This window comes from Platalea leucorodia (assembly GCF_965183815.1).
Source record: "Platalea leucorodia genome assembly, chromosome: 8".
NCBI lineage: Eukaryota > Metazoa > Chordata > Aves > Pelecaniformes > Threskiornithidae > Platalea > Platalea leucorodia.
Window position 1 is genome coordinate 15,248,199 of NC_138830.1, and position 26,434 is coordinate 15,274,632.

The window sequence follows — 26,434 nt, forward strand, 5'->3', positions numbered from 1 at the left end:
CAGCATCCCGTGGGAACTGTGGCTTGGGAGCATGTGGCTCTGGGGCCATCTCCCATGATCCACCATAGACCCCAATTTTCTGTGCCTCTTCACAACATTTCCACTTCGATAACGCATGATCAGGCCTGGAGCATCTGGGCCACAGGCGCTCTCCTCCTAGCACTCTCCCAACCCACTGCATCTCTGCGTACCCCTGATGCGGTGGGGCTCAGCAGCAACGGCAACACTCGGCCAGCAGGAAAGAATCAGTAGTGACGCACTCTCAAAATACTTATTTATTACAATGTAAGTCACTGAATTTTGTGGGTAGCTGCACCGTGCACCCGGAATTGCTCTGCAGCTGACAGGAGGAAGAAGAGGAGGTGGTGCTCCCCCATCTCCGCTGCCAGGCTCCACCTTACAGACCTCTGATGCACATTTCTTTGTTCACAGTGTGACACAGGATTAATGCACCGTAACTCACTGCACACAGGTGCTGTTGAGTGGAAACATCGCGTGCAGTCACCTGGCGCCCCGCGGGCACACGGAACCCAACCCAGGCAGTCCCGCATTACATATTCGAACCTTGCATCTGCAATGGCAAACCCTCATGCACGCACACCTACAAATTCCTCTTTTCCCAAATGCAATAGATCACGTTTTCAGGATGCTGTCTGCCTGCTTTTACAGAAGCGCACCAGCAGAAGACAGCTACTTATCAAAGCACTGTTCCAGCAAACAGATTATTTTCCTGATACCTCTGCTTAATGCTTTCCCCCCAGCTCCCAGGCTCTCCACCTCCACAGCCAGCAGCAGGAGCGCTCCAGGTGCCTGGCCTCGGCGCAGGCAAGGTGCCCTGAGAAGGCACAACAGCCTCAGCGCTCGCTCCAACACGTCTCCTCCCTGGCCTTTGCCCTCCCTCCAGCTCCGCTCGGTGGGAAAGGCGTAAGCTGATGCTCACAGAGGCCACTGTCTGCGGGCCGGGACTCCCAGAGCAGACAAACACTGATATCAGTTTCATGGGAGACCAAACCAGAGCCAGCAGCTGGAGCCTGCTGCAAGCAGCACCAAACCCCAAGCGGCCTGGGGCTTGGTCATTAACAGGCAGCTTGGACAAACATCATCATAATCTGGTCTATGCTTAATAATCACTACAGCCGTTGATAATGAGCTGGATAAAATACTCCATTCAGAGCCTGAGGCCAGGAAGACCACTGGACCTCCCGTTGGATCCCGGTGTGTCACAGCCATTAAGTCCGGACACCCATTATGAAGCCGATGGCACAGCTCCCTGTTGGCAGCCGCTTCCCTGGACACGGTGCTGCTTATTCACCTGCAACAGCCAGCCATGCTTCCCACCACCACACACAGCCATGTCCCCCCGCCGCGCTCCTGCACAGCTTGCAGCTCGGGGAGATCCCAAAGCAGAGGCGGTGTCTATCAGACAGCAGCTTGCAATGATTTCCTCTTCCAAGAGGCAGCTCAACAGCTACAGCATCCCACGGCAAGAAATCCCATGGATCACTGCACCTGTGCGAATAACCACTGTACTCTTTGTTTTAAATGTGCCTCTCACCAACGTTGATGCCCCCCAGTTCTTATACAGATGTCTGCCTTGCATGGCTCGTGGCTTCATGGACCGCACCATAACCCCCTCGGCCAGCCCTCTCCCAGACCAGAGGGTCCCAGTCAGCCAGGTTCATCCCGTACAGAAGCCATTGCGCTTCTCTGAACCTCTTCCAGGTTTTTCCCAACAGACCACGTTGATATATCATAAATTTCGGCAATACATAATGATCAGTCCCACTCTGTTCTCCTTCCTCATAGCTCCTCATCTTTGTTTAGTCACGCAGAAACTCATCCACTTCTCCCACTGCTGCCTAGTTCCCTTACGAGCCTCTGATGAATAATCTTATGAAATGTACCTGCAGACCAAGCTCCTGAGTTTTCAGTTTACAAGTCCCCAGCTCTGTCTTCATGGTAGAGTACTGCCCAGCTCCTACTTCTCTTATCCGTCGCCTCTCATAAGCACTGTAACCAGTGGTCTTAATAATTTAGTCATGTATCACCCTACCAATTTCACTAGTGGTAATTATGTCAAGTATTTCCTCACCAAGTGTTTTCTCCCAAATATTTTCCAACACATCCATTTTCTTACCGCAATTCCTGACACCAGAATAAACCAGACAGGGAATTGGCTCTCTTCCCCTTCTCGGTCCCATGCTTTCCAAGTATTTAAAACAGGCAGAGGGTGAGCTGAATGACATTTGCCTCTCTCCCTAGTGGTTAGCCAGACACCTTCCGATGGCTCTCGCTGCCTGCTTGCAAAGCCTTCTGCAGGTACATGGGTCATTTCTGGGATGCAGCAGGCATCAAAGCAGAAGAGAGGCCAGGCACAAGGAGGAACTATCCTGCTGAGCTGCTTTCCTGGAGATCTCCAAGCCTAATTTTATACATATGCTTGTAAGAGATCCCGTTAGTGGAATTAAACATTGCAGTCACACACCATCCTGCTCTGCACTCTTCCCTCCACCGCCTGTGTGAAGACACAGAGAAGACAGAGAGCCACGTTAGCACGAGCAGGGGGCCCATCCTCGCTGGCACTCCCTCTCCAGGCAGGCATCCCAGCCATGGCTCCGCTCAGCTGCATCCCGCCAGCTTCAGAGAAGCAGAGCCGCATTCCTCTCCCTGCCCACCCAAAGCGGTACCAGGATGAACGAGTTAGTGCTTCACCAGTGCCTGAAGACGCAGCATGCTGCACGAGGGCTAACCTTGCGCACGGCAGAGCCTGGGGGCCCTTTGCACCCTGTGCTCATCTCCCACCCTTTGTCGGGGCTTCTGCCTTCATGCTGGGTTGGTCAGTGGGAGAGAAACCCCGAGAGCTCCCCCACACGCTGCCAGGCAGGGAGGAGGAGACCACATTCAGAGATGATGCTACCCCCCAGGCAGACTGCCAGATGTTCTTACTGGCCAGGAAACTTTGCTGCCTCCAATTTGTCAAATATTGTCTTCAATCGAGTTCTGCTAAATACCCTGACTCCACGCAAGACACGGTACCCCCGGCCAGGTTTCAGAGACTCCCCTGAGCTAACCGATGCCACTCCTCTGTCCAAGTTGGCAGAGATAAACCACAAAGCTGCTTCTCCATCCTGTCCCTCTGCTCCTTCTCTTCTCCCACAGGGTCATCCTGCTGCAGCACAGTCAGCAAAATCAATGGAGTCAAGCACCAAACAGCAGTTTTCAAAGCTCTGCCCCAAGCTGCTGAATGCTGACATCTGTCCCTTAGCCAACCAGCTGCTGAGGACACCCAGTTGCTAAAGTAATTCTCCCTGAAAACCACCTTACTGTGCCAAGGACAGGGACCAAGAATTCCCTGGGGATCCCAAAGCTTCCCCTGGCTGCCCCTCTGCCACCCCATCTCCTCCTCCTCTCGCCGCGGCATCAGGAGTCTGTCCTGTGATCTTGCCTGCCAGGCAGACCTGCCCAGACGTTGTTCCTTCATGTATCTGTAAGGAGGCTAATAAAAAGCTTGCCGGGTCCTCTGAAGTTCCACAACTAAAATGACAAGTGATCAGAGGGATCGAAGCCAGTCGGGAAGTGAGAGGCCACCTCTGGATAGGCATACTGAAAAGGAAAGTAAAAAGGCCCAAGTCCTTGTCCTCCCCTCCCCTCCAAGCACTCCTCTGCAAGTCCCAGGATCATTTCATGCTGGCATCATCCTCATCCTGGCAGCTCCTCCTAAGCCTGAACGCTGCTCGTCCTCTCCCTGTGTAACTTTCCCATCGCTTCTCCCTCGCAAGACCATTGCGATGCATCAAGCCCTCCTCCAGCTCCTTGGGCCTGGCCACGCTGCATTAAAACAGGATTTATGAGCCTCAAGCACAGACAAGAGTTATGCAGTCTGCACTTCTGCACACTGCATACCAAGTCCCCAGCTGGTTTAAATCAGATCAACTTCACTGATGTAAGACATTTAAGGCAAGAGAGTTCCATGATTTACACCAGCTAAGAAGCTGTTATATTATAGTTTGGCAGCTGCAGGTTTTAGAGCTGAAGTTTTTTGGGCAAGGATCCCAAGCAGCAGTGAAAAACAGAGCAGCTGAGTGGCAAAACCCATTTATTCTCAGTACAATATGCACGCAGCCAGCACATGTTCCACAAAAGTCTTCTTTTAAAAAAAAAGTAACTCTGGTGTTCAGTTGTGAGTGCCATCAGTCTGCAAGGTCAGTGTCCTGTCACAGCCTCAAGGCTCCAAACAAATCACTAAGTCATGACACTACGAAAATGCCTCCCTTCAAAAAATGATAAATTTGGGAAACTAAAGCCAGGCAACTTTAATGCAAAGGTCACTAGCTTTTGAAAAAAACATATAGACTGATTAATACAAATGCAAACAAACACACAAGGGAGTTTACTATTCAGATCATGGCCTTCATTTCTGCTGGAAGATGCTTAAGCTTCCAATTAAATCTGGCTTCCACAAAAAACTGGTGCTAACACTGTGGAGCCAGATGTGCCTGCAGAGGTGCACAAAAAGATGCAGCATTCAGGGCAGGTGAAATGGCACAGAAATGCACCAGGAAAAACGCTAATACTGCCTGAAGAGGAAGGTTTAGTCCTTTCTTCTCCACCTTAGCGAAGTGGCTTCTTCACACCAATTGAGGCTGGTTTGTCAGAGCCAGGAGAGCGGCAGAGCCCAGTGCCATTCCCACGCCACCCGCAAGCCTGCAAGCGGGCAGCAGAGCCGCAGCCTTCCCTGCTGCCTCCCGTCCGGTGCCGGCTGCACGTCAGGAAGCAGGGAAGGGGCCGGGGAGCCCCGCCAGCCCCATAAATCACCAGGCACCCAGCGCAGTAAATCTGACCTCCCTTGCAAGGGAAATATAAATCAGCTTTACTAGCAGCTTCTGAAACAAAAACTAAGCTCATGAAACTGTAAAAATGCCTCTTTAAACATCCTGTGCCCTGAACAAACCACTGAAAGCCCTGTCAAGCTAGGGGAGAGCAAACAAGCTTTCCAAGAGATGAGACAACCAGTGGGTTGACGAACGGAGAAAAGGCATTTCAGACCAAGCAGCTTCTTGCTGGCAGGCAGCATGGATATCTTCAGCACATGGTAAAGACAGGGTAGGGAATCGCAAGGAGTGAATTAGCCAGCATTAATACTGTCATTTGTATTCAGCGTACTTCAAAGCACTCGCAATGCAGACATCACCAGACAAAAAAAAAAAAATTACCCGAGTCTAATGAAGAGCAAAGTACAGCACATTCACCAGAGACCACACAGTAATGATCGGTGGGGGTTGGATGGGACCCTCGGGGCTGCCTTGCCCCACAGCCCCTGGGGGGGACGAAGCAGGCCACCTCCCTGCCTGCTCTTCCCTAATGCCTGCCTGCACAAATTAAACACCACTGCTCCAGTGCTTAACTAGCTAGCATGGGATGGCTGTGCCCATCCAGAGGAAGCCTCACGAACCAGTGCAGAGGCAGGAGCTACTGGGCAGAGCCAAACTGGGACAGGACTCAGCAGGGGCACAGGGGAGTTGCACCCACCCATGTCCCAGCAAGAGCAAGACTGCACCTGAGACCCATGGCAGGAAGTCTGCAGGGAATACTATGGCTGGGCAGAGGCTCCAGACGCCAAGGAAGCTGCTGGTGCCGGCGGTGCAAGCCATGGAAACAGCTATTTCAGCAACACACACATGGGGGAATGGGCCATCACCACGTGCCGTCCACAAGCAGCTTTGAGAGGCTGGTCACCTCTCCTCCCAGGGCAGGTGTATGGCCAGGCAGGACCCCGGGGCTTCCTGCCACCACCGCCACCCGCACCCATCTGTGGTACAGGGAGGGCATGTGGCCAGCGGCTGGCCCGGGAGAGGATGCTGCCCTCACTGGTGCATCAGGCCAGCGGGGCAGCCAGCAGGGAAGGCCCAGCGACCAGCGCCGGGAAGGGACAGGCAGGGCTGAGGGAGCTCCGGGGAAGGGGTACGGAGCCCAGGGATGCAAAACCCTCCTGGTACGACCGGTCCAAGGCTAGAGAGCACGCCGGTGCCAGGAGAAGCACCCATGCGCAGCCAGGGAAGGAAAACATGGCATCAACTGAGCCAAGCCCTCTTTGCCAGATGCCTTGTTTTTCTGCAGATTTATTGTTGTTCCCGCACTCAGTAACAGCAGAGCGAAGGCACGATAAGGAAACTTAAGTGGTCAGTGGCTGCTAATCAGCAAAGCTTTCCAAGAGCTCACCGAAGCCAAGAGGAAAGGCTCGACAACCGCTCTCTGCTGACGCTCGCCAGGACACGGCCAGGCAGCTGCGCCACAAACATGAGGCGCCTCTTTCTGCTGACACCCCACAGGGAAGGGGGCTGTAAACACACACAGGGCAAGCACGCTTGCTCCTGTCTCACCTCTCCTACTGTCTCAGGGCACGAGGGCAGGGCCAGCTGCCACGCGGCATGGATAACCTCCCTCCACTCCTGCCAGCGGAGACCTGGATGTAGGCGGTCTGGGACCGAAGGGTCCGTCACTGCAGGAAGGAGCAGAACTCCGCAAGCCCACCCCAAAAGTTCATTAACTTTCTTTGCATTTCAAATAGCAATGGATAACATCTCGGTGCAGAAGAAAAAGAGAGCCTGCGTTGCCAGAGGCAGCTGCTGCAGCAGCTCAGTGGGGGGCTTACCTTTGGGCATGATGCGATGCATTGCAACCGACAAGAAGAAGATTGAGTCGCTGTAGTAGGTCCCTGATCCAGCGCTGAAGTGTTTCTGCATAGCTTCAACGATTGGAAACAGCTTTTCTGTCAGCTCATTCACATCATGGACTATTACCTAGGAGAGACACCAGAAACACCACTCAGCCGCTGCCTCTGGGGACTGGCCCAGCGCTGGCAGCCTTTGCTCAGCCTGCACTGGCACGGGGTGAGGAGGGGGAGGTTGTTAAAGCACAGACGCTGCTGGCTGGCACTGCAGCTGCACAGAGGGACTCAACTGCCCCGGCCCCTGCACAGCTCCCTGCCACAAGAGCCAGCCAAGTGCGGCAGGGAAAGGAGGGAAGGATTTTTACAGCCATTTCATAACCCTGAGATGGGCAGAGACTTGAATCCACTCACACAATCAAGTGTGTTCAATGTTTTGTGTTTTTTTTCTGGTCTGTTCCCACTGCCTAATGCAACCATGTTATCTGGTCTCCCATATGGAGTCCATCAGAAGAGGTGACTGTTCACTCCAGGCTCCGGCATCCTGCTGTTTTGAAGCAAGCCAGATCACGTCACTTACCCTCAGGACCAAGACTTGCTCCCTGCTACAGCGGCAGGCTGCGACAGGGCCAGGGACACAGCCCGGATTTCCTGAACCTCAGCCCGGCATGGAGGCAAGCTCTGCAGCACGTCCTGCCAGAGCCGGAGGGGGAAAGGGAGGACGGGCCACAGCACGCCGACAAAAATCCAAACATCAGCAGTTACAGCAGAGCCAAGCATCTTCTCCAGACAGAGCTTAGCCCTCTTGTGCTGGAGCTTTGCTCACGCTTAGCCAGCAATGCCCTGCACTCCTCAGCCCTGCTGCAGCCCATGCACCCGCACCGGCCCTGGCACGCCTGCGCAGGTTGTGGTTAAGGGCAGAAACAGGAGCAAAGTCTGATGAACAGAAACTTTCATGCAGCCTGATGCTCGTTATGCATACAGAAGGACTCAGGTCACTGAATCACACAAGATAACAGGAGGGATTTTCAGGGTAATTACGAGAGACAAGGGACACGACCCTGGTGCAGATAGCGGGGAGTGCAGGAACTCGAGTGTGGAGACTCGAGGTCACGCCGCCTTCTTCAGGCCAAGGAAAGCAGGAGGAGCCCCACAGGAACTGAAGGCCAGCGAGGACATGACTTTGCAGCAGTACTTGAATTTTGGAAAGGGGAGCCTATATCCCTTGTTTGAGGGATACAGAGACACTTCCTTAAGCCTTCAGCTGGGAACTCAACGCCATGATCTCCATAGGTCCCTTCCAAACTAAACTATTCAACGGTTCTATGGTTTCACTCCTTTTTCCTACTAAAACTTCACCTGCTTAAGAGCAAGGAGCCCCGCACTATACACTTAAACATACAAGAGAGAGCATTTCCTTTTTTTAAACCTAAACCAAGTGCTTCACTGGAAAAGGCGGCTCTGGAGCCTGGGCTGGTGCAGTGACCATCCTGTCTATGGGATGCACAAGGGGCTGCTCTGACACCCAGCGAGGCTGGCAGAGACAGAGGCAGTGAGCGGTCTGGAGGAGCTTCATCCTCCCACACTTTCTTGCAGAAAACGTTACCCAGATCAAAGTGCTCCCGTGTCCAAACAGAGCTCACCGGAGGCGGGGAGCTGCTTGTGGGACCCGCACTACGCTGAACAAGGCAAGGTGATGGATCCATCCTGACCCCGGGCACGGTGGCCAAGCCCACGGTGGGGTACTGCTGGCGGACGGTCACAGCGGAGTCCCCACAGCCCCCCTCCCGGGGACGGCACCCCAAACACCCGCCCTCAGCCAAGGGCTCAATGCTGGCCCTTGCCATCAGCCGGGTGCTGTACGAGAGCCTTCGCGCAGGCTCTGTGGCCAGCATGTCCCTCGGCAGGGCGGCCACGCTGCTGGCGTCCCGGCTGCTGGGCTCGGCGCCAAGGGCCTGCAGGAGGACGGCAGGAAAAACAGAGAACACCACGTACCAGGAAAGTGCATTGGGAGAGCTCATCAGCAGCCACACCTGGCTTTGGATAGAACAGCACACATAACCCTTCCCTGAGACACTGCAGGGGAGGAAACTCTGTTACCGGGATCATTACGGCAGCATCTCGCCCCAGCCCTGCCAAGCTGTGCGGCTGGCTTCGCCATCACGGTTAGCACTGGCAGCGCTGCAGGAACAGGCGGGAGAGTGGCACGGCTGCGGGGAGCAGAGCGGCAGCACCAAGCGCTGCTGACAGCAGCGATCCCGGGTGACCAAACACAGCAAAACACCACTACTCTCCAGGTGCAAAGGCACTGACTGCCTGTGCACGGACATGGTGGGTTGACCCAGGCAGGATGCCAGGTGCCCACCAAAGCCGCTCTATCACTCACCTCCTCAGCTGGACAGGGGAGAGGAAATATAATGAAAGGCTTGTGGGTGGAGATAAGGACAGGGAGAGATCACTCACCAATTACTGTCATGGGCAAAACAGACTCAACTTAGGGAAATTAGCTTAATTTATTACCAATCAAATCAGAGTAAGGTAATGAAAAAAAAAAAAGCCTAAATCTTAAAACACCTTCCCCCCCCTCCCCGCTTCTTCCTGGGCTTAACTTTACTCCCGATTTCTCTACCTCCTTCCCCCAAGCAGCGCAGGGGGACGGGGAATGGGGGTTGCAGTCAGTTCATCACACGCTGGCTCTGCGGATCCTTCCTCCTCAGGGGGAGGACTCCTCACGCTCTGCCCCTGCTCCAGCGTGGGGCCCTCCCATGGGAGAGAGTCCTCCACCAACTTCTCCAATGTGAGTCCTTCCCACGGGCTGCAGTTCTTCAGGAACTGCTGCAGCGTGGGTCCCCCACGGGGTCACAAGTCCTGCCAGCAAACCTGCTCCAGCGTGGGCTCCTCCGTCTCCGCGGGTCCACAGGTCCTGCCAGGAGCCTGCTCCAGCGCAGGCTTCCCACGGGGTCACAGCCTCCTTTGGGCATCCACCTGCTCTGGCGTGGGGTCCTTCACGGGCTGCAGGGCAATCTCTGCTCTGGCACCTGGAGCACCTCCTCCCCCTCCTTCTTCACTGGCCTTGGTGTCTGCAGAGTTGTTCCTCTCACATATTCTCACTCCTCTCTCCGGCTGCAGATGCACAGGGGTTTTTTTTTCTGCTTCTTAAGTATGTTATCCCAGAGGTGCTACCAGAGTCACTGATGGGCTCAGCCTTGGCCAGCAGCAGGTCTGTCTTGGAGCTGGCTGGCATTAGCTCTATCAGACACAGGGGAAGCTTCTAGCAGCTTCTAACAGAAGCCACCCCTGTAGCCCCCCTGCTACCAAAACTTTGCCATGCAAACCCAATACAATGGAGCTGAGCACCACCAGCACGAGTGCCACTGGGATGCACAATGCTCTGCTCCCAACCCAGCTTGGTACGGGCAGCTTCGGGGTCTGGCCAGACTGGAGAAGCATGGGGGAGAAACACGGCACCTATAACTGCCCTGCTGCATCCAGCAAAGGCAGCCTGAAGTCTGCACAGCACATAGGAAACAGCTGAGCAGGGGGAAAAAAACGTCAAACCAATTCCAGTCACCTCTGAAATGAGCAGGGTGCCAAGCACCAGTGGACAAAAATCATGGGAAAACAACTCCTGAAACTCCAGACACAGCATCATCCGCCTTCCCTCCCCTGCCAAAGAAAACAGGAAAATTTGTGTCTTTTGCCCACCCTTTGGTTAGGCACTTCTGCAAAGCAAACTCCTGAGCAGCTGAATCTTCCTTCCGCAGCCACAGGCCAGCCCGCCTCTCCAGGACTGCAAGGGCTTCTCCTCTCCCCACTGCTGACTTTAGCACAGCTTGCTGATCTGCTGCTAATTTTGTACTTTGTTATTTATTTGTGTAGCAGCTTTCAGTAAATCCCTGTAGCTAAATCCAACCACATTTGCTTAGGACATTAAGAAAAGTAAGTTCTAGGGGTTTCCTGTGCAAGCAGTTTTATAAACACATGTCCCGCACCCAGAAAAGACCCTTTCAATGCATTCACTAGGAAAAAACAACCCCCATTTTGTTTCTCTTCAACTTTCCCTCGTGCCAGATATCTTTGCAGCTCTCTTGTAAGCACAGGGTCACGGCAGCTCAGTTACATTCACCCCAGAACGTCTTTGCACAGCACCAGACCTGCAGAGGAGCCAGCGTTTGGCAGCATCCTCCGCGGGGCTGATCTAAACAAGCAACCAGGAAGAGCAACGAGCAGAGCACACAGTTAATTTTATTCTCGGAGAGGAACGGAATAAATAAGCGATATGAATCAGCACAAGGAGTCAGAGCACGCAGCCCAGAATTGCAGGAAACGGGACGAGTCGGGGCTCTTTGTAAGCACAGTATCAGCCACTGAGACATGCCCAGGCTCGCTCCCGGGCACTTCCCGCTTGCTGGGAAGGGGGGGGGGGACTGCAGAGATCACCCTGCAGCCCACGGGACAGGACAAGCTCTCTGCAACTGCGAGCATAAAAGCCCTGGTGAAAGCCCAGCAGAACCTCCGCAAGCCGGGGCATCCTTTGAGGACAAGGCACGGGCAGGAAGGCCAGGCCCTGGCTGGGTGCCGGCGTGTGGTGAGTCCCTCCTGCGGCACCACTGCTCACGGGCGCTTCCCGGCCAAGTTCCTCCATCCCCGCTGCTCTCCAGAAAGCCACGCAGGCACCACACCACAGAGCACCAGCTCCATCTGCCGCTCGCCGTCGGCACACTGCGCTCCCAGCTCCACATCTGGGACGCATCTGTACAGGCACTGTGGGACCGGTGATGCCATGTCACGACTGCCCCATGAGTGGGACAGCCCAGGTCTGCCCTGCCCTGCACAGCAGAGAGGGTCCTGTGCCTAAGCCGCTCCCACGCACCCCACCGCGGTGCATCCCAAAGCCCCTCAGCTCTCACCCTCTGCATGCTGCCCTGGCAGGCTGCAGCCGGCTGCTTCAGCCTCCGGGAGACTTTGAACATTCCTGAATTTGCTTAAGGAGGGACGAGAGCTGGCCCATGACCTTCCCCAAGGGCTGGGATCCAGGTCTGATTCCCGGGCTTCACTGTAACAGAGGACCCAACTGATCCCAGCTCTGCTGGGAGGGGAGGGCAAGGACAGCTCCAAAAGCAGAGCCCAAATCACATCCTCATGAAGAAAAAGTAAAGTTCAGGGTTTTTATCAACCCCATCTCAGCAGCTCAAGCTGCCCTGAGCACTTTATCAAGCCTCATCTCTGGGCCTGCTCTAGGACAACAGCAAAAGAACCAGGAAAGCGTCCTGGGGACACCAAGCGAAGCAGGAAAGGAGAGGTCTCAGGATGGAGAGGGGTTACTGCTGGAGCTACCTGAGCATCAGGATCAACCGCCTTCAACATTTCAGTAGCACCAAAGGTCCAAGTTGGGGTGATGTTTCCTGCTGATAAAGAGGAACAGGGTAGGCTACAGCAAGCGTAAAGAGGCACTGTCACCTGCTGGTGTACCAGAAACTAGCACAGTATTAGGGGCAAGGCTGTACGCTAGAGAAACAGACAACAGCCTCTGCTCTGGACTAGGAACACTATCTAAAAACAGGTAAGGGGACAGAGCTGAAGTGTACTGCCAACCACAGGGTAGCTAATGAAAGCAGGATACATCAGGCTCTGCCAGAGAGAGGGAAGAGGCTGTCTCACTGAGCAGATCCCAGTGGGATCTCACCTGAGCCCTCCAGACCACGCTGCTTGTTTATACCCAAGAGATCAGTTCTGGTGCAAGACCTACTCACCAAAACCACGAGCCAGGCTTTCCTGCGAGTCCGCAAGCACCTACAGACAGAGCCCCACCCCGCAACAGGCACATCGCTGCGTGCCCCCACCTCATGCAGCATTCAGCTTGCAAGCCCGCGTGCCCCTGGAGAAGCAATGCTGGCAAGGCTGCCCACAGAGGAATTTGGTTTCTGAGAAGAGCAGACAGCAGTAAGGCGGCCACACACACAGCGGGGTGTCTGCAAGGGACCTGCACGCCACAGTGGCCCAGGGGGGGACAGGGCCAGGGGACACGGTACCACAACCCTGAGCTAGGCTGTTGCACCCCACATTTGCGCTGCACGGTCACGGGGCAGCGCTAGCCTGCCCTGCGGTGGCACGGAGCAATCTTCCTGCAGGCAGCTGTGCGCACCCCTGCAGACGGCCGAGCGCTGCCGGCACGGTGCAGGACACCCACCGCGGGTACGTGACCTGACTCAGCGCCAGCACTAGTAAAGGGCTGTTTACAAAAAAGGAGAGGTGAGATTGTTTACCCACAAATGATCTGTATGAACAACATTAAGGTTACATCTCTAGTTACATCTCAGTAGAGTTCAACTAATATTAAATACCGGAAAGATGAGAAATGAAAAGTTACAGCAGAAGCAGAGGACAGTCTGCAGCAGCACCTCAGGATGGGGGAGCCACATTACCTGGAGTCTCTGAACTTAATACTCCTCCAGTTTTCAGACACGTGTTTAACGTGAAGGAAAGCCCCATCTCGCACGGACCGCACTGACTACGTTTTTGGGAGGCAGAACCCTTTCTCCGGCAGGTAGCAGGATGCACGCTCGCACGTGGAAGCACTCCGGCCTTTGCAGGCTCTCCATTCCCTTGTTCAAGAGCCGCTAGCAGCGGGGCGACAGCCTTTGCTGATCGCGGTCCCGCAGGACCCCTCGGGAAGCCACCTACACGCAAGCAGAGGTGGTCCTTGCGCTGAGACGCCGAACCGGGGCTACCAACAGGGCCTCTAGAGGGGGAGCAGCGTTGCTCAGAGCGACTGCTCTTCTCCAGCACAGCGGCTTGCCAGCGGTGTCCCGGGCCACGCCGCCCCCGGCCCTGGGGGAGGTAACCGCCGCGGGACAGCTCCCCGCCGGCGGCAGCGGGGCCCGGGCTCCCGCAGACCGAGCCCTTCGGAAGCCTGAGGAGACGGGGCGACGCAGCCTTCGCCAGCGCGGGCGGGAAGCGAACGGTCGCCACGGGGGAGCTGGAGCCAGGGCCGCCCGTTCAGGAAGCTCCTCGTCCTTCACCGGACCGCCGCTCCCCTGCCCCGGGGGAGGGTGGCCGCCGCTCGGACACCCCGCGCGTCCCCCGTAGCGCTCGGCAGGGAAGCGAGAGCCCCAGGAGACGCTCCGGCCCCGGCGCCCCCACCCGCCGAGGCGACCCAGCGGGCGGCTGGCAAAGGCCAGGCCCGCGGCGCGGGGCCCCCCACGGCCGGCGCAGGCCCCCGCGCCCCGCCCGCCGCACCTGGTGCCGGAAGGCGGCGCCGCGCAGCAGGTCCCGCAGCAGGCCCAGGCCGATGTCCCTGCTGGCGCCCTCGGTGACGAGGTGGAGGTGCAGCGCGTCCCCGCCGCCCAGCCGGCCGTGCCGCAGCAGGGAGCCCAGCGCCGCCTGCCCCTTGGCGCGCAGCGCCGGGCTCCGCTCCGCCTTGGTGAACATCATCAGGAGGTGCAGGTCGCGGCCCCCCGCCGCCGCCTCCCCGCCGCCGCGCCGGGGGTGGCGGTGGGCCGGGGCGGGCGGCGTGGCGCGGAGGCGGCGGGTGGCGCTGGAGAAGGTCTCCCCGCCGCCGCCCAGGTAGTAGAAGGCGCAGACGGCCAGGGCGGCCGCCAGCGCCAGGGCGCAGGGCTGGGAGCGCGCCCAGCCCCAGCCCCGGCACCAGCCCCAGCCCCGGCCCCGGCCCATCGCCGCCATGACGGGGCGGGACCGCCGCCGCCCCCCGCCCCGCCCCGGCCCCGGCCCCGGGCGGCGCAGAGCGAGGCCGCTCACAGCATACAAAGGTTTAATCAAGTACAGTATTTACAGTCCTTACAGCATGTACAGTCGATTAACTACAAAGGTAATAACGCGCTTCTCTCATTTACAATGACGAACTACAGAAAACGACATTCAAGTTCTAGATACACAGTCTACAGCCTTGTTAAATGCGGGCTAGGGCCGGGTGTACATTCTTTACAGCTACACCTTCGGGGGGGCAGTTCACAGGAGAACGCAAGCATTTTACTGCTGGAATGCTTAAAAAACACCAAATACAGAGGGACACGTGGATAAAGAAAAAAAAAAGTTCATTATTTCAGACAAAGTAACCTCTCTGCTTGAGGAAACAAGGATTTCTCAGCGATTTCTATCAAAACATGGAAAATCTGGGATCCTAACAGAAAAGTGAGTGGGAATTTTTCCTCCTCTATCATCTCCTTCCATGGGAAGAGAAACAAGAAAATACTGTATGCACGAAGATAAAGCAAGCGTATGAAATGGCATATACCAAAGTGGTACATTCATCCTTTTCCCCAGTATTGCCGTTCTGGAGTTGTCCCTGTTTTACAAATGTGCTTTTGTGCAAGCATGACCGCAAGGCATTTTGGCCATCAGGGTGCACAAACAACTGGCATAAACTCTAACTTTGGAAAAAGTGTGCACCTGTGAATGGGCAGAGATGGTCATTTGCAAAACTGACTCTCAAAATACTTTCAGTGTATTAAATAATCAGCTCAGTCCTTTGACAGCGTAGAAATATTACAGCCTTAGTACTTACATATTATTTGTAATTCTATCAAATGCTCCTTTTATATTCACTGTGTCATTTGAGATTCTCATGATCAAAACGCAGAGTTAACATCCATACTTTAAAACAGACGGCTGCAGAGAAGCACCAAAGTCCTGGAAACATCACAGCCAACCCTATGCTTATTCTAGTTCTCACCTTTTTTCTTAAGTGCTACAAAGTTCTAGCTCTATCAATAAGTTAATTAAATTTGGACAACATGTGTGTACTGATGTCGTACTGCAAAACAGGAGAAACCTCCTCTTGTACGGGGATTTGCTGACAGCAGTTGGAAGGTCTGGTTGCATTTTCTAAAACTATTTCAGCTCAGTATATAACCAGGTAAAATGTAAAACCCCTCAGAATGAAAAATGCATTATTAATACAGGATCCTTTAACGCACTAATGTTAGAAGCCATGAAAGGTACAATCCAAAGCTTCTGAAATCAGTAGAAAGACTGCTACCGATTTCAGTGACTTCTTGGATCAGGTCCTAACTGGTAAGGAAGCTGAAGTCTACAATGTACTAAAGAGCTTAAACATGCGTTCAGACTGCAATATGTGCAGCTTGTGAAAGCAAAGCAAGACTTCTACCATCCGCCACCTTCACCCAAGTTTATGGGAACAAATTCCAGCATGTCTAATATAACTCAGTGGCATGATTCAGTACAATAATTCAGAAAGTTAAGTTTTATGTACTGTACTGACATTAACATAAAATATGAAACCTTATGAACAACCAAAACAATACAGACCACTAAGGAGACACCACAGACCATTTTAATCAACATGCAATGTAAGTCAATTATACATCCGAAATCAAGATGTATTACAATATATGTTGAGCTCCTCGACATTTGTCTTCCCACAAGACCTTTGGAACACATGATCTAACTCTGGCTAAGAAAAATATTATAAAATCTTTCAGTGGGCCACCTAGTAAATTACTAAAAACCCATGTGAAAGCTGATTTTTAACTGCATTAGGAATCTACTGCTTTGTACCTCGCCAGCTAAGACCTATTATACTTCATACCTACAGAGGAACACGAACTGGAATTGAAGCTTTCCGTTATCTGGTGCAGAGTACAAGATGCTAACCCACCATGGAGCCTTACTGTCTATTATTCTAGTTAGATTCATATTGTAATAAAAATGGAAGTTTCCTTCCTTCCTTACCAAGCAGAAGATTAGCACTTGAGTTAGAACTCGATATGGAAAGCCAGATCTTCAGAGTACTAGAGATAATCATACTTTGTATTACTCAGGGTTGAATCCTACGAGTTACAGAGGCCCTGGAGCACCGAGCCTGCCAGTGTTTGGTAGGACTAAGCCCTCAATACATTTCATACAGCTTAATGGCATATTCATTTTTGCTGATGAGCAACATCCTAACACATGATTGCATCTGACCTGAAAAAAAGCTTTAACTGAATGCAGTTTATACTGGACATCCTTGTGTACCTAAAAGGATTGGGGAAGGAGGCTGCAGGATCAGAAGTGACATACCTACTCCCTGAACCATTAAAACTCCAAAGGTCCTGTCAAGAGTAATACAACCCGTTGATCATGTATGTTATTAGTCCTTGAGCATAAACAGACTGATACTGCTTCCCAGACAGATGAGAGTCAGAAATGCAGCACACAGATCTGCAGAGCTACAGGGAAGAAACTTTTTGTCTATAGAAAGTTGTCCTGCAAAATTTGTCAAGAGAGATTTTTATGGCTAGGAAGGAAAATACCAGTCGAGATTTGAAATAAGTGTCTCGCGTATTTTTCCAGCAGCATGGACTGAGATAGCAATTATGCCATTAGACTTCAGGTAGCTTTACATTACAGCCAATCACACTATATACTGCCTGTCATGTAGGCTGCAAAAGACAAATCTATAGAAAAACTTATGTTTAAAGTGTATACTATATATAGTCATATCTTACATTGTCCCATCTGTACACAGGGAATTTTACTTTCTCTAAGATCTACTAAAACATCCACTGCTGTTAAATACCGCAGATTAGGAAGTATATTATCATTTCATAGACAGCTATTTAAAAAACAACTTACTAGAAATTACTGCTTACGGGTGATATTCCTAAATTTCTTACTATTCAGACTAAATGCACTCTTAAAATGGGCAGAATCTGCTTTTCCTAGCATGATTAGACCACACACGAAGCAAGAACTGTTTTGCAAGGTTCTTCTGCTTGGAAAAAGAATCTATTGGACAATTCTAAAATGCTCTGAACTTTGCAGCAATAATCATCCAGATTTGATGCATTATTATACATTTGATGCAAAATTATACATTTGATGCAAAATTATAAATATTTGAAATACCCTGTTAAAATTTAATATGCCAGAAAGTTTAATTTTACCATAGTTTACAGAATTTTTTTACCCAATTTTGCTTATCTTAGCCAGCTTGGAGAAAAGCCAATTCATTTCCTAAATACATTTAAACAGCCGGTTAGCATAGTGCCATGGCTATTAGGATTGTTAAAAACTCACATTGATATTATGTTACCTAAAAATTCTCCTTAAGTAGTCCATAGGGCAGACAAATAGAGCATAAAGAATTGCGTCTGCTGGTTTGGGGCTTCAGGTGATTACAACCTGACACATAAGCATGTATCTACAGACACCATTTAGACATGCACATCAGCAGAGTGGAGCTCACTATTGGCTAAAGCAAACCGTGTTGCTGCCCTCAGAATACAGCGGGAGACTGCTTGCTCGTTACTTTGCAAAAATGTGCAGTGGAATTCCTAGGTTTTCTTGCACCCCCCTTAGTTTAGACAACACGTATACCTACACATCTTTGCAGATTATATAAAGGATACCGCTTCCTGATATAAAGGATTGATTGACCTAAATTCAGGCTGGCTGCATTACATATGAGGTGTTATATATTCAGCTCAGGGCTAGTAGTGAGAAAAGCAAAACAAAAGTGTGTAGCCTTCATACAACTGCGCTACACAAACTCCATTGGCTTAATATTTACTTTCATGTCTTAAATTTCAAACTTTGATGTCCAAATATTGCAAACAAACCCTTCATCATGTCCAGCAGGATTAAGTTTATTTTTCTTGAAAGGTTCCACATGCTCATTTAAAAGTATATTTGCTGTACAGAAAGTTTAATTTAAGAGGAGAAAAAAAAAAGGAAAATAGATTGCTTTTAGAAGTTTGGTCCTCCAGGATACACACCTATTGTGACTGACCCGCAGTCACTAGCGTAAAGGCCAGCCTGCTGTTAAAGCTTCCACTGAAAAAGAGCTTGCAAAAGAGCAGAAGTTACCATGTCTTGTTATTAACAGCTTACCTCCAACCACAGTCAGCACAGAACAAGAGAATCTGTTAAGTCACAGGCCCACAAAGAGAAGGACAACTCAGGAAGTCATTACCCGACTTCCCTTCCAAACAGTCCCAGAAAATGCAACCCAGACCTTCTTGTCAGAGGCACATTCTTTATGGCAATAGGGAGACAGATGACAGTAGGGGACAGTAAATAGCAAAGCTGGTCTGATCATCCCCTGGATCATCCTGCCATCCAGAGCCTGCAATGCATACAGCTACACTCTGCTAACTTTATGTACGAACCACTGATAAACTTCGTTTTTCTAACAGGTACTATTTTTTATACTGAGCTAGCAGGTATTCCTTTTTTTTTTAAACATTTTCTTCAGCTGCTGAGGTACATACTGTAGAACATACACAACTCATACATTTCCCCAGCTACCACGATCTAAAGCTATATTAGAGTGGTCATTTTATCCAAACTATCTAATGAAATGCATACAATTCATTCTGTTAAAGTAAAAAAAGACTTGCACTATAAGGATCAGGTTCTTTTTCTTCTTGACACTTAAGACTTCTGGGAATCTGACTGCTGGAAACGGTTTAGCTTCTCTGGATTATTTGATGCCATTTGAGAAAAGTCACGAAAAATGTCCTGATAAATTTCATCTCCTAGGTAGAAAAGAAAAAAGGGAAACAGTTTTAAACATTCATGACAGTTAACATCACACACCATTGCACAAATGCCCTACTATGCTACCAATTACTGTATAACACTTATTCATGTATAAAGATTGCTTATAGATGGAATGATGCTGATGCGAACTTTTTGGGACTGTTTACTTGCATGCACATTCTGCAGAAGCAAATTAAGCAAAGCCAAACTATACCTGAAATAGTACCTCACAGGCAGCCACACAGAGGAAAGTTCAGAGTTAGAAAGGAAAAATGAAAGCATTTTAAAGCAATGGAAAAAGTAAAATGTTTATTAGCTATTAAAGAATAAAATCCTTGTTTTTGCAAGAAAGTGCTAACCCAGATTCTCTTCAAAAAAGTAGAATTACGGCACAAATAAGGGTTTACTTGGAAACAGAGGTCAGAAGTCTTACAGCCAGACAGAACTGTCCATGAAGGAAACAATCAGCAAGCAATAGTATAAAAAAAGCAATCCTAAGTAGAGAAATTATTGTTCATAAATCCTTTTGATCTATTACTTCAGCAAATATAAATTTTTACATGCGTTACTGAATATTCATTACATCTTTTAGTTTTATCTGTAAGCGTGATGATACTTCCCTTAAACATCTTTCATCTTTTTTTTTTTTTTTTTTATCTTCACCCTTTGTGCTTAAACACAACCCGACTACTAGTACATATTCCAAAACGAGGGATTGCAGCAGTTTCCACCAGGACTGTCTCCCTCCCCCTCCCCGTCTACACAGGAAAACACATTCAGGAATGATTACTTTTTGAGTCCTAGCCAAGTCATTCTTCTGCCACTTTAAAACGGACATTTTCACATTCTTTCATCTGCTGCAGCATTTTGGGCCTTGAGTTCAGGTTTCATTTTAAAACATCAACCATACCCTATTGCCTTCAAAGGGAATTAAATGCTTAAATCATTTGGTCCAGTCAGGAACTATGCAGCCATCCAAATTTTACCGTCTTCCCAACACAGACGACCACACAGGACACAAGATCCCAGCACTACTGGTCCTTGCTGACAGCTTGATTCACAGCATGACAAAGAAATCAGTCCAAGATCTATCTCATCGTGTATGTTGAACATTAAGATTTTTTTTTTCCAATATGATTGTGAAAGAAAAGTGTTATTCCACCACTTTTTTTTCAAAGGGTGGTTTTTAAAAGGATTTTTTTGTTTAAAAGTTTGCACTAGAGTGAAAAGTTACACTGTTTTGTTTTTCCACCTTTTAATGTACATTTCCAATATTAGAACTATTATTCTTTTGGAGATGAGACTCCATTCATTTGAAAACACTTTCAGAAATGATAACCGACCTTCCAGAAATATTTAACGTGCACAGCATATGGGTTTATATAAAAGTGTAATGACACAATTCTTCCCAGACTTTAAAAGATAAATACATTCAATACTGCTCTACTAGGAAAAGTTAGTTCTAGTGAAATTCCCTTTTGGTTTCTGGATTTAGTTTCAAGTATATCCTAGAGATGAAGCAGGCACTGGACACATTTTATTGTAACCGTTTCTGGTAACTGCTTGCACTGGGAGACAAGCACAGCATGAAGGGAGTTGTAACATTCACCAACAGAACAGCTATGAAGAGCACAAATCGGAATCAAGCTTGTATGATAAAAGCAATTATGCTTTTAATACAGAAGTGGGTTCCACTGGTGAACTAGTACTGTGGTTCAAGTTGCCAAATTTGGTTCTTTCATATTAACTTGAAAGAGAAAACAAAAGCTATTTTTGCAAGATAGATACATTGTGGCTCTGGTTTTGGCTCTATTACATAACAAAAATATTACATACAAAAATAGTCTAAAATAAAGTGCCCCTTTAGTTTGTATGCTGCATTAAAATATTTAATACTGTAAACCTTATAATTATTTTAAAATCCTATTTTAAAAGTGAATTCTGGAAATTCCCTTTCTAAGCAATGTTTTCCCTAAAGTGCAGATTTTATGTATAAAAATACTATAAGACTGCTTTACTGTTTAACACCAGAGTAACTCAAAAGGCACACATCATACATTCAAGAAAAGACAGGAAGAAAAAGTAGCAATACTAATATCAGATAGTTAGCAGACATACTGTAGCACCAGAAGATGAGCACTCCAGTATTATACAAGAAACAGTACAATGGTGCATATGGCTTCTACCACCAGCAATGAACTTTTTGTGGAACAAGCTAGTTTCAGTTAGTTCCCGTTCTAGGAATACTTTGGAAGACCAACTGTACCTTGCAAAGCAATATATACATTCTCTCGGTAGCTCAAACCAGCTGGGTATATTTAAATTAGAAATGTTGATGCCGTTAGCTGCATTAGTAATTGTTTATCAACTGCATTACTAAAGGGGAGAAATAGGCAGTTGGCTTCACTCTGAAGACAGCAAACTCATACATCAATATTTACCCTCACATAGCTCCCAGCAAACATACAATTGTCTTGAAAACCCTTATTTTCTTCTAGAATCATAATTTTGGAAAAGAGGAGTTCTAAAATAAGGGCAGTGCAGGTAATTTAACTTGTATATGCAGTGAAACAGACCTGCCTCCTCTACGACCACATAACGGTATCGTACCTTGCAACAGCAGAGACAGCGCTTACACTTAGACATTTACACAACCCTTCTAGCAGGTTAGCAGACATTAACATTTAAAACAAATATTCACATCAACTTTTAAAAGAGACTTCAGCAAGTCAAGAATCGAGCAGAGCTATGCTATCCAAAGATACAGCAAGATCTCCTGGCTGGGACATGGTGCTAGACCTTGTGGCCTGAATTTCAAGAATTACTCTAATGATGCCCTCCCCCTGATTTTGGGCAAGCTCCATCCCCTGTGGCAGCTCTACTCTCCATTGTCAACCTCGCCTGTTTACAAGGATCAGATACTATCTGTAAAACATCTGGATCAGATTGCATCAACTGCAGTCTCTAGATTCTACTGTCACACAAACTGATAAAAAGGTCATGATATTTTTGAAAAGCTGGCTAAGTCTTTCATTATTTCATCTACCTAATTGAAGAATCTGCCTAAAAAAATATTTTAAACAAGATGTCAGGGGAAATAGTCTCCCTCATCTCCAGTTTAAACACATTCATATTTTCATGTCAGTAGCATCTGTATTTGTTATGAATGAGACATTTTACTAAACACTTGTAACGTTTAGTAACCAACTGAGGCTTTTTGTACAAACTATAGAAACACATTTTCTGGTTTACAATAATTTTGGATTTGTGACAGATCAATTAAATGATCTAAAACATTCATTTATGATTTAGCACAGAGCTTTTGAATCAAAATACCTACCTCCCTTTAAAACAAAGACATTTTACTATTTGAAACTGATAGTTATTATTTTTACTTCTTAAAATAAAAACGAGAAGACTCAAGAATACTTCAGTATTTGTTACCTTCAGTCTGTCAGTGAAGCAGTATGCATTGTATCAGAAAACAGCTTTACATTCAAAATGGCCAAACTGGCAATAGACTTTTTGCATATACGTAGCCTGCTGCGTTTTCTGAGTGGGGAATTCTTCCTCATTTAAGCTCATAATCAAGTATATACTTTTAAATTATCTGTTGCTCTGCCAAAGAAAGCATTTGAATGTCTGAGTGTCTGTAGTACTTTCGTTGTTTGAACTGGAATTTCCTAGATGATTTGTTTAAAAATAAATTTGAAAAACATCTATTCTTAAGGAGAAACTAAATAAATTGGGCTTATTTAACAGAGTTCATCTGGGATATTGACACGAGACTCAATGTTGCCCCTTGAGTATATTCCAGCCCCGATCTGGTAAAAGACATAAGCACACACAATCCTTATGAGTCAGTGGAAAATACATAAGGGCGTTATAGGAGTGAGCCAAGACTACTCAGCACTCAACCTTAAAAATAAGGTTTGCCTTTCACTACTGCCAGGCATAGTGGTGTGTTTTTAGCTGTCTAACTTGACAAGTCAAGTGTGCCTTCGTTAGCGATATTTGCAGGAGATTAAGTTAGGTTCCTATGGAAGCATACCATAATAGAAGAAATGGCTTGCATAAACATCACATCAGAACATAGTGTAAATTGGGACTGAGTGCCTGAAAATAAAGTTGCACATATTCATTAAATATAATTTGTTACTTTTTTGTACCAGTTGGCTCAAACGTCTGCCAATTCTTTTTTTTTTTTTTTTTAATCAAATGGTAAGATACTATGCATACAAAAATACATACTTAAGAATGCTTGTTTTGTTTCTTATTTGTATCTTAACAAATAAAAATATTAAAAATAAAATTTGAGGAAATAATACTTTCCTATTTCTGTCTGGAGTTATTTTGAAATATTTGATGTACATTTTTACATTGGTGTGCAAGCTTTTTTTTTTTTTTTTAAAAAAAAAAAAAAAAGAAAAAGACAACCATTCCACAGGAAGGAGAATGGTATCCCGTAATAAGATTAACTCCTCAACTGTCTCTGAGCAACCCGGGTCAGAAGGCTGCTATTAAATAACGTCAGGTAAATCCTAACATGATGTGAATTTTAATGGAACATCAATAGGAGAAAACTGTGGATAACTCTGTGGACAACTACCAGCAAAACACATTGCTAATGGCTGTAGTAACATACACTACTATAATAATGTACTTTAAACACTCTCCTTTTAGGTTCCCTAAATAATCTGACAAAGTCACACCAGTGAATCTCAGTGAAGCTCTAACATGTGAGTTGTTTATAAAAAACATTATTGTATGAAGCTATCATAAATTTCCCTCAGATCCTAAGAATCTAATTGTAAACTGATAAATTCCTGAATACACTTCTTATACTGCATTTCAGTATGGTTATTAGTAGAGTATTGACCTGGCTGTCCATAGAGTCCTTCCGATTCACGCATTTCTTCATTCATCCTTGCTAAACGCAACCTATGATTTAGGAAACAAAAAGAAGAATGTCATCTTTAAAGCACTAAAAAAGACTGCAATTCAAGACCTACAATGCACTCCTGAACCTCACACCAGTGAGGTCATCTGTGGATAGTGCGCTCATTTTTCTTTTGCTCTCCCTGTTTTTATGTAAAGGAATTTTGACATTTCTTATATTTTTAACTTGAAACAAAGTAGGAAAACCTAGTTACCTAGTCAAAAACAGAACGTACAACTTACAATGTTACAATATCTGCATTTGCAGCTTCTACTGCTATACTCAATGGATCTTTCCCATCTTCATCAGTGGCATGCTGGTTTGCTCCTCGTTTTAGGAATAAACACACTTGTCTGTGTAGAAAAAGCACGTAAGAATAATTTTCACAACAATAAAGGAAACAAAGCAAATAAATTCAAGCTGGTTGCAACGTATTTGGCTTAAATCGCCAAAAGTCTCTTGAGCATATCAAAACAGTGCTGTTCATCTAGAACAACTAAGACATTAACACAGTAGGAAGCAAAACCTTTAATTATTTAATCCGTGTTAGAAAGATAGTCTAACTCAAATCATGCCAGTACAGCAAGGAGTTGAACCCTTTAGAAGCGAGAGACTACTTTCCTGTATCATCTTAGGTTGTAGAACCAAAAACCCTCATCCCTTTTACCATGACAGACGAGAACCACTGAGCACGATAAATCAATGCAGGAAAGAACACAGTTCACAGGTGTCTGATTTATGCAATAGAAACTGATCTCGTTTTTCTCTGCTATTATAATTCTTCATCTTTATAAACAGGGCATATGACTAAGCTTACATCTTAAACTCTCCCAAGTTGTTGCATTCTATTTAGAATTCATGCATGCAAAGAGATTGGGCACTGCCAACCAGATTATGTCGCCCTCATTTGAACCGAGCTGGTACAGGATTTCAGGTAAAAGCCGTGATTCCAAACCTCAAGATGTAATGCTGTACATTTTGAAATGAGATACACTCCGTGCAACACACAGGTGAGACGAGACAGAAAAAGCCTTGGCCCTCACATACCACTATTTCTCCTATTTGTATCATTTTTTAAGAAAACAAGAAAAACCTCATGAGTCTCCTCCAAAAGTTCATGCTATTTCAAAGCATAACTAAATACATGATTTTAGAAAATGGACCAAAGTGTGTTTATAGATGTGTGTTTAGCTAGCAGATCAGACTGCTAATTCAAAATTCTATTTCCTCTCTCACCACAAAAGTTTTTTCTGAAACTAGATCACCTGAAATATATTAAAGTGCCAGAATATACGGGGAAATGAAGAAGCTTCAGATTAACAACTATAGTAGAAGAATGGCCATTTACAAATTCTGGAGCAGCGAGTTACCCAGTATGTCCTAGAACTGTGGCATGGTGCAGGGGTCCTCTTCCTTTCATGTCCCTGATGTTCACATTGGCCCCATTCTGCAGCAAGAATTCACAAGTAACCAATGAACCCTACGGAATAAAAGCAAAGAAACAATTCAGCACCAGATCTCTAGAACAAGAGCCAAACCTGTTCTGCCTTCTCCCCACTGAGTCATGTGGCAAAGGAAACAAAAGGAGATTTGCTTCCATATCAAATTTAAACACTACTACATTATATAATTCTAAACAAAGCATTAACAGGAAAAAAATAGTTCAGAAACAATGTTGAGAGAACATTGTAAAGACAGCTTCAGCACCACATTATCATTCATTAGGGAAGCAATCAGTTCAAAAGGAACAGTGACACAGAAATATCCCTATTATTCCCCTTCCCCTCCTCCCGCAGCAGTCGGTGCTGTATATCACATACCCCTCGCACTGCCTGAATGAGTGGTGTTGCTTTGTTTTCTTCTATGTTGACCCAGTTTACTTCCGCTCCATGGGCCAATGCTTCTGCCATATCAGGAAGATTCTTCTCAAAGGCAGCTCGATACAGCTGCAATCCTGGACTAGGCTGTTTGGAGTCACAGAACACAGAAGACTCTTGCTTGTCAACTTCTGAAAAGAAAAAAAAAATTGCTTATCTGTAATCCCTGTTTTTATAAGGTAGCTCCTGGAATTCTGACCAAAAATGTAATTTCTCTGGCATAAGGTAGCTCAGGTTTTGCAGAATGCTGTGCATTGTTGCCCCATTCTGCCAGAAGTCACAGATGCCTTTAGCTTGTTCCAGCATTCAGGCATGGCCACTTCACAGAATTATTACTGCCCAGAAAACATTCTCTCCACATTACTGGCATGTGTGAATATCCTTCAATCTACCTACTCCATGTCATTTCTAAGAAATTGTTTTAGGTTAGAAGTGTGTTTTATCCTA

General features: G+C 47.7%; 2 protein-coding genes across 4 annotated transcripts in view; both read right to left on the minus strand.

Moving 5' to 3' along the window:
* Nucleotides 1-14,350, minus strand: part of XXYLT1 (xyloside xylosyltransferase 1) — a gene marked incomplete at its 5' end in the record, with an annotated part of 39,594 nt that extends 25,244 nt beyond the window's left edge. Inside the window, 2 exons of the mRNA XM_082319313.1 lie at nt 6,653-6,800; nt 13,907-14,350. Of these exons, the coding sequence (XP_082175439.1) occupies nt 6,653-6,800; nt 13,907-14,350 (592 nt within the window). The remainder of the gene's footprint in view (nt 1-6,652; nt 6,801-13,906) is intronic.
* Nucleotides 14,351-18,383: 4,033 nt separating this feature from the next.
* The window catches only part of ACAP2 (ArfGAP with coiled-coil, ankyrin repeat and PH domains 2), a 69,258-nt gene continuing 61,207 nt past the window's right edge, over nt 18,384-26,434 (minus strand). For all 3 annotated transcript variants that reach the window (XM_082320487.1, XM_082320486.1, XM_082320485.1), the window contains 5 exons: nt 25,931-26,118; nt 25,481-25,590; nt 24,353-24,463; nt 24,051-24,112; nt 18,384-19,167 (listed from right to left, as the gene is read on the minus strand). In XM_082320487.1, the coding sequence (XP_082176613.1) occupies nt 19,064-19,167; nt 24,051-24,112; nt 24,353-24,463; nt 25,481-25,590; nt 25,931-26,118 (575 nt within the window). In that variant the 3' untranslated portion in view covers nt 18,384-19,063. The remainder of the gene's footprint in view (nt 19,168-24,050; nt 24,113-24,352; nt 24,464-25,480; nt 25,591-25,930; nt 26,119-26,434) is intronic.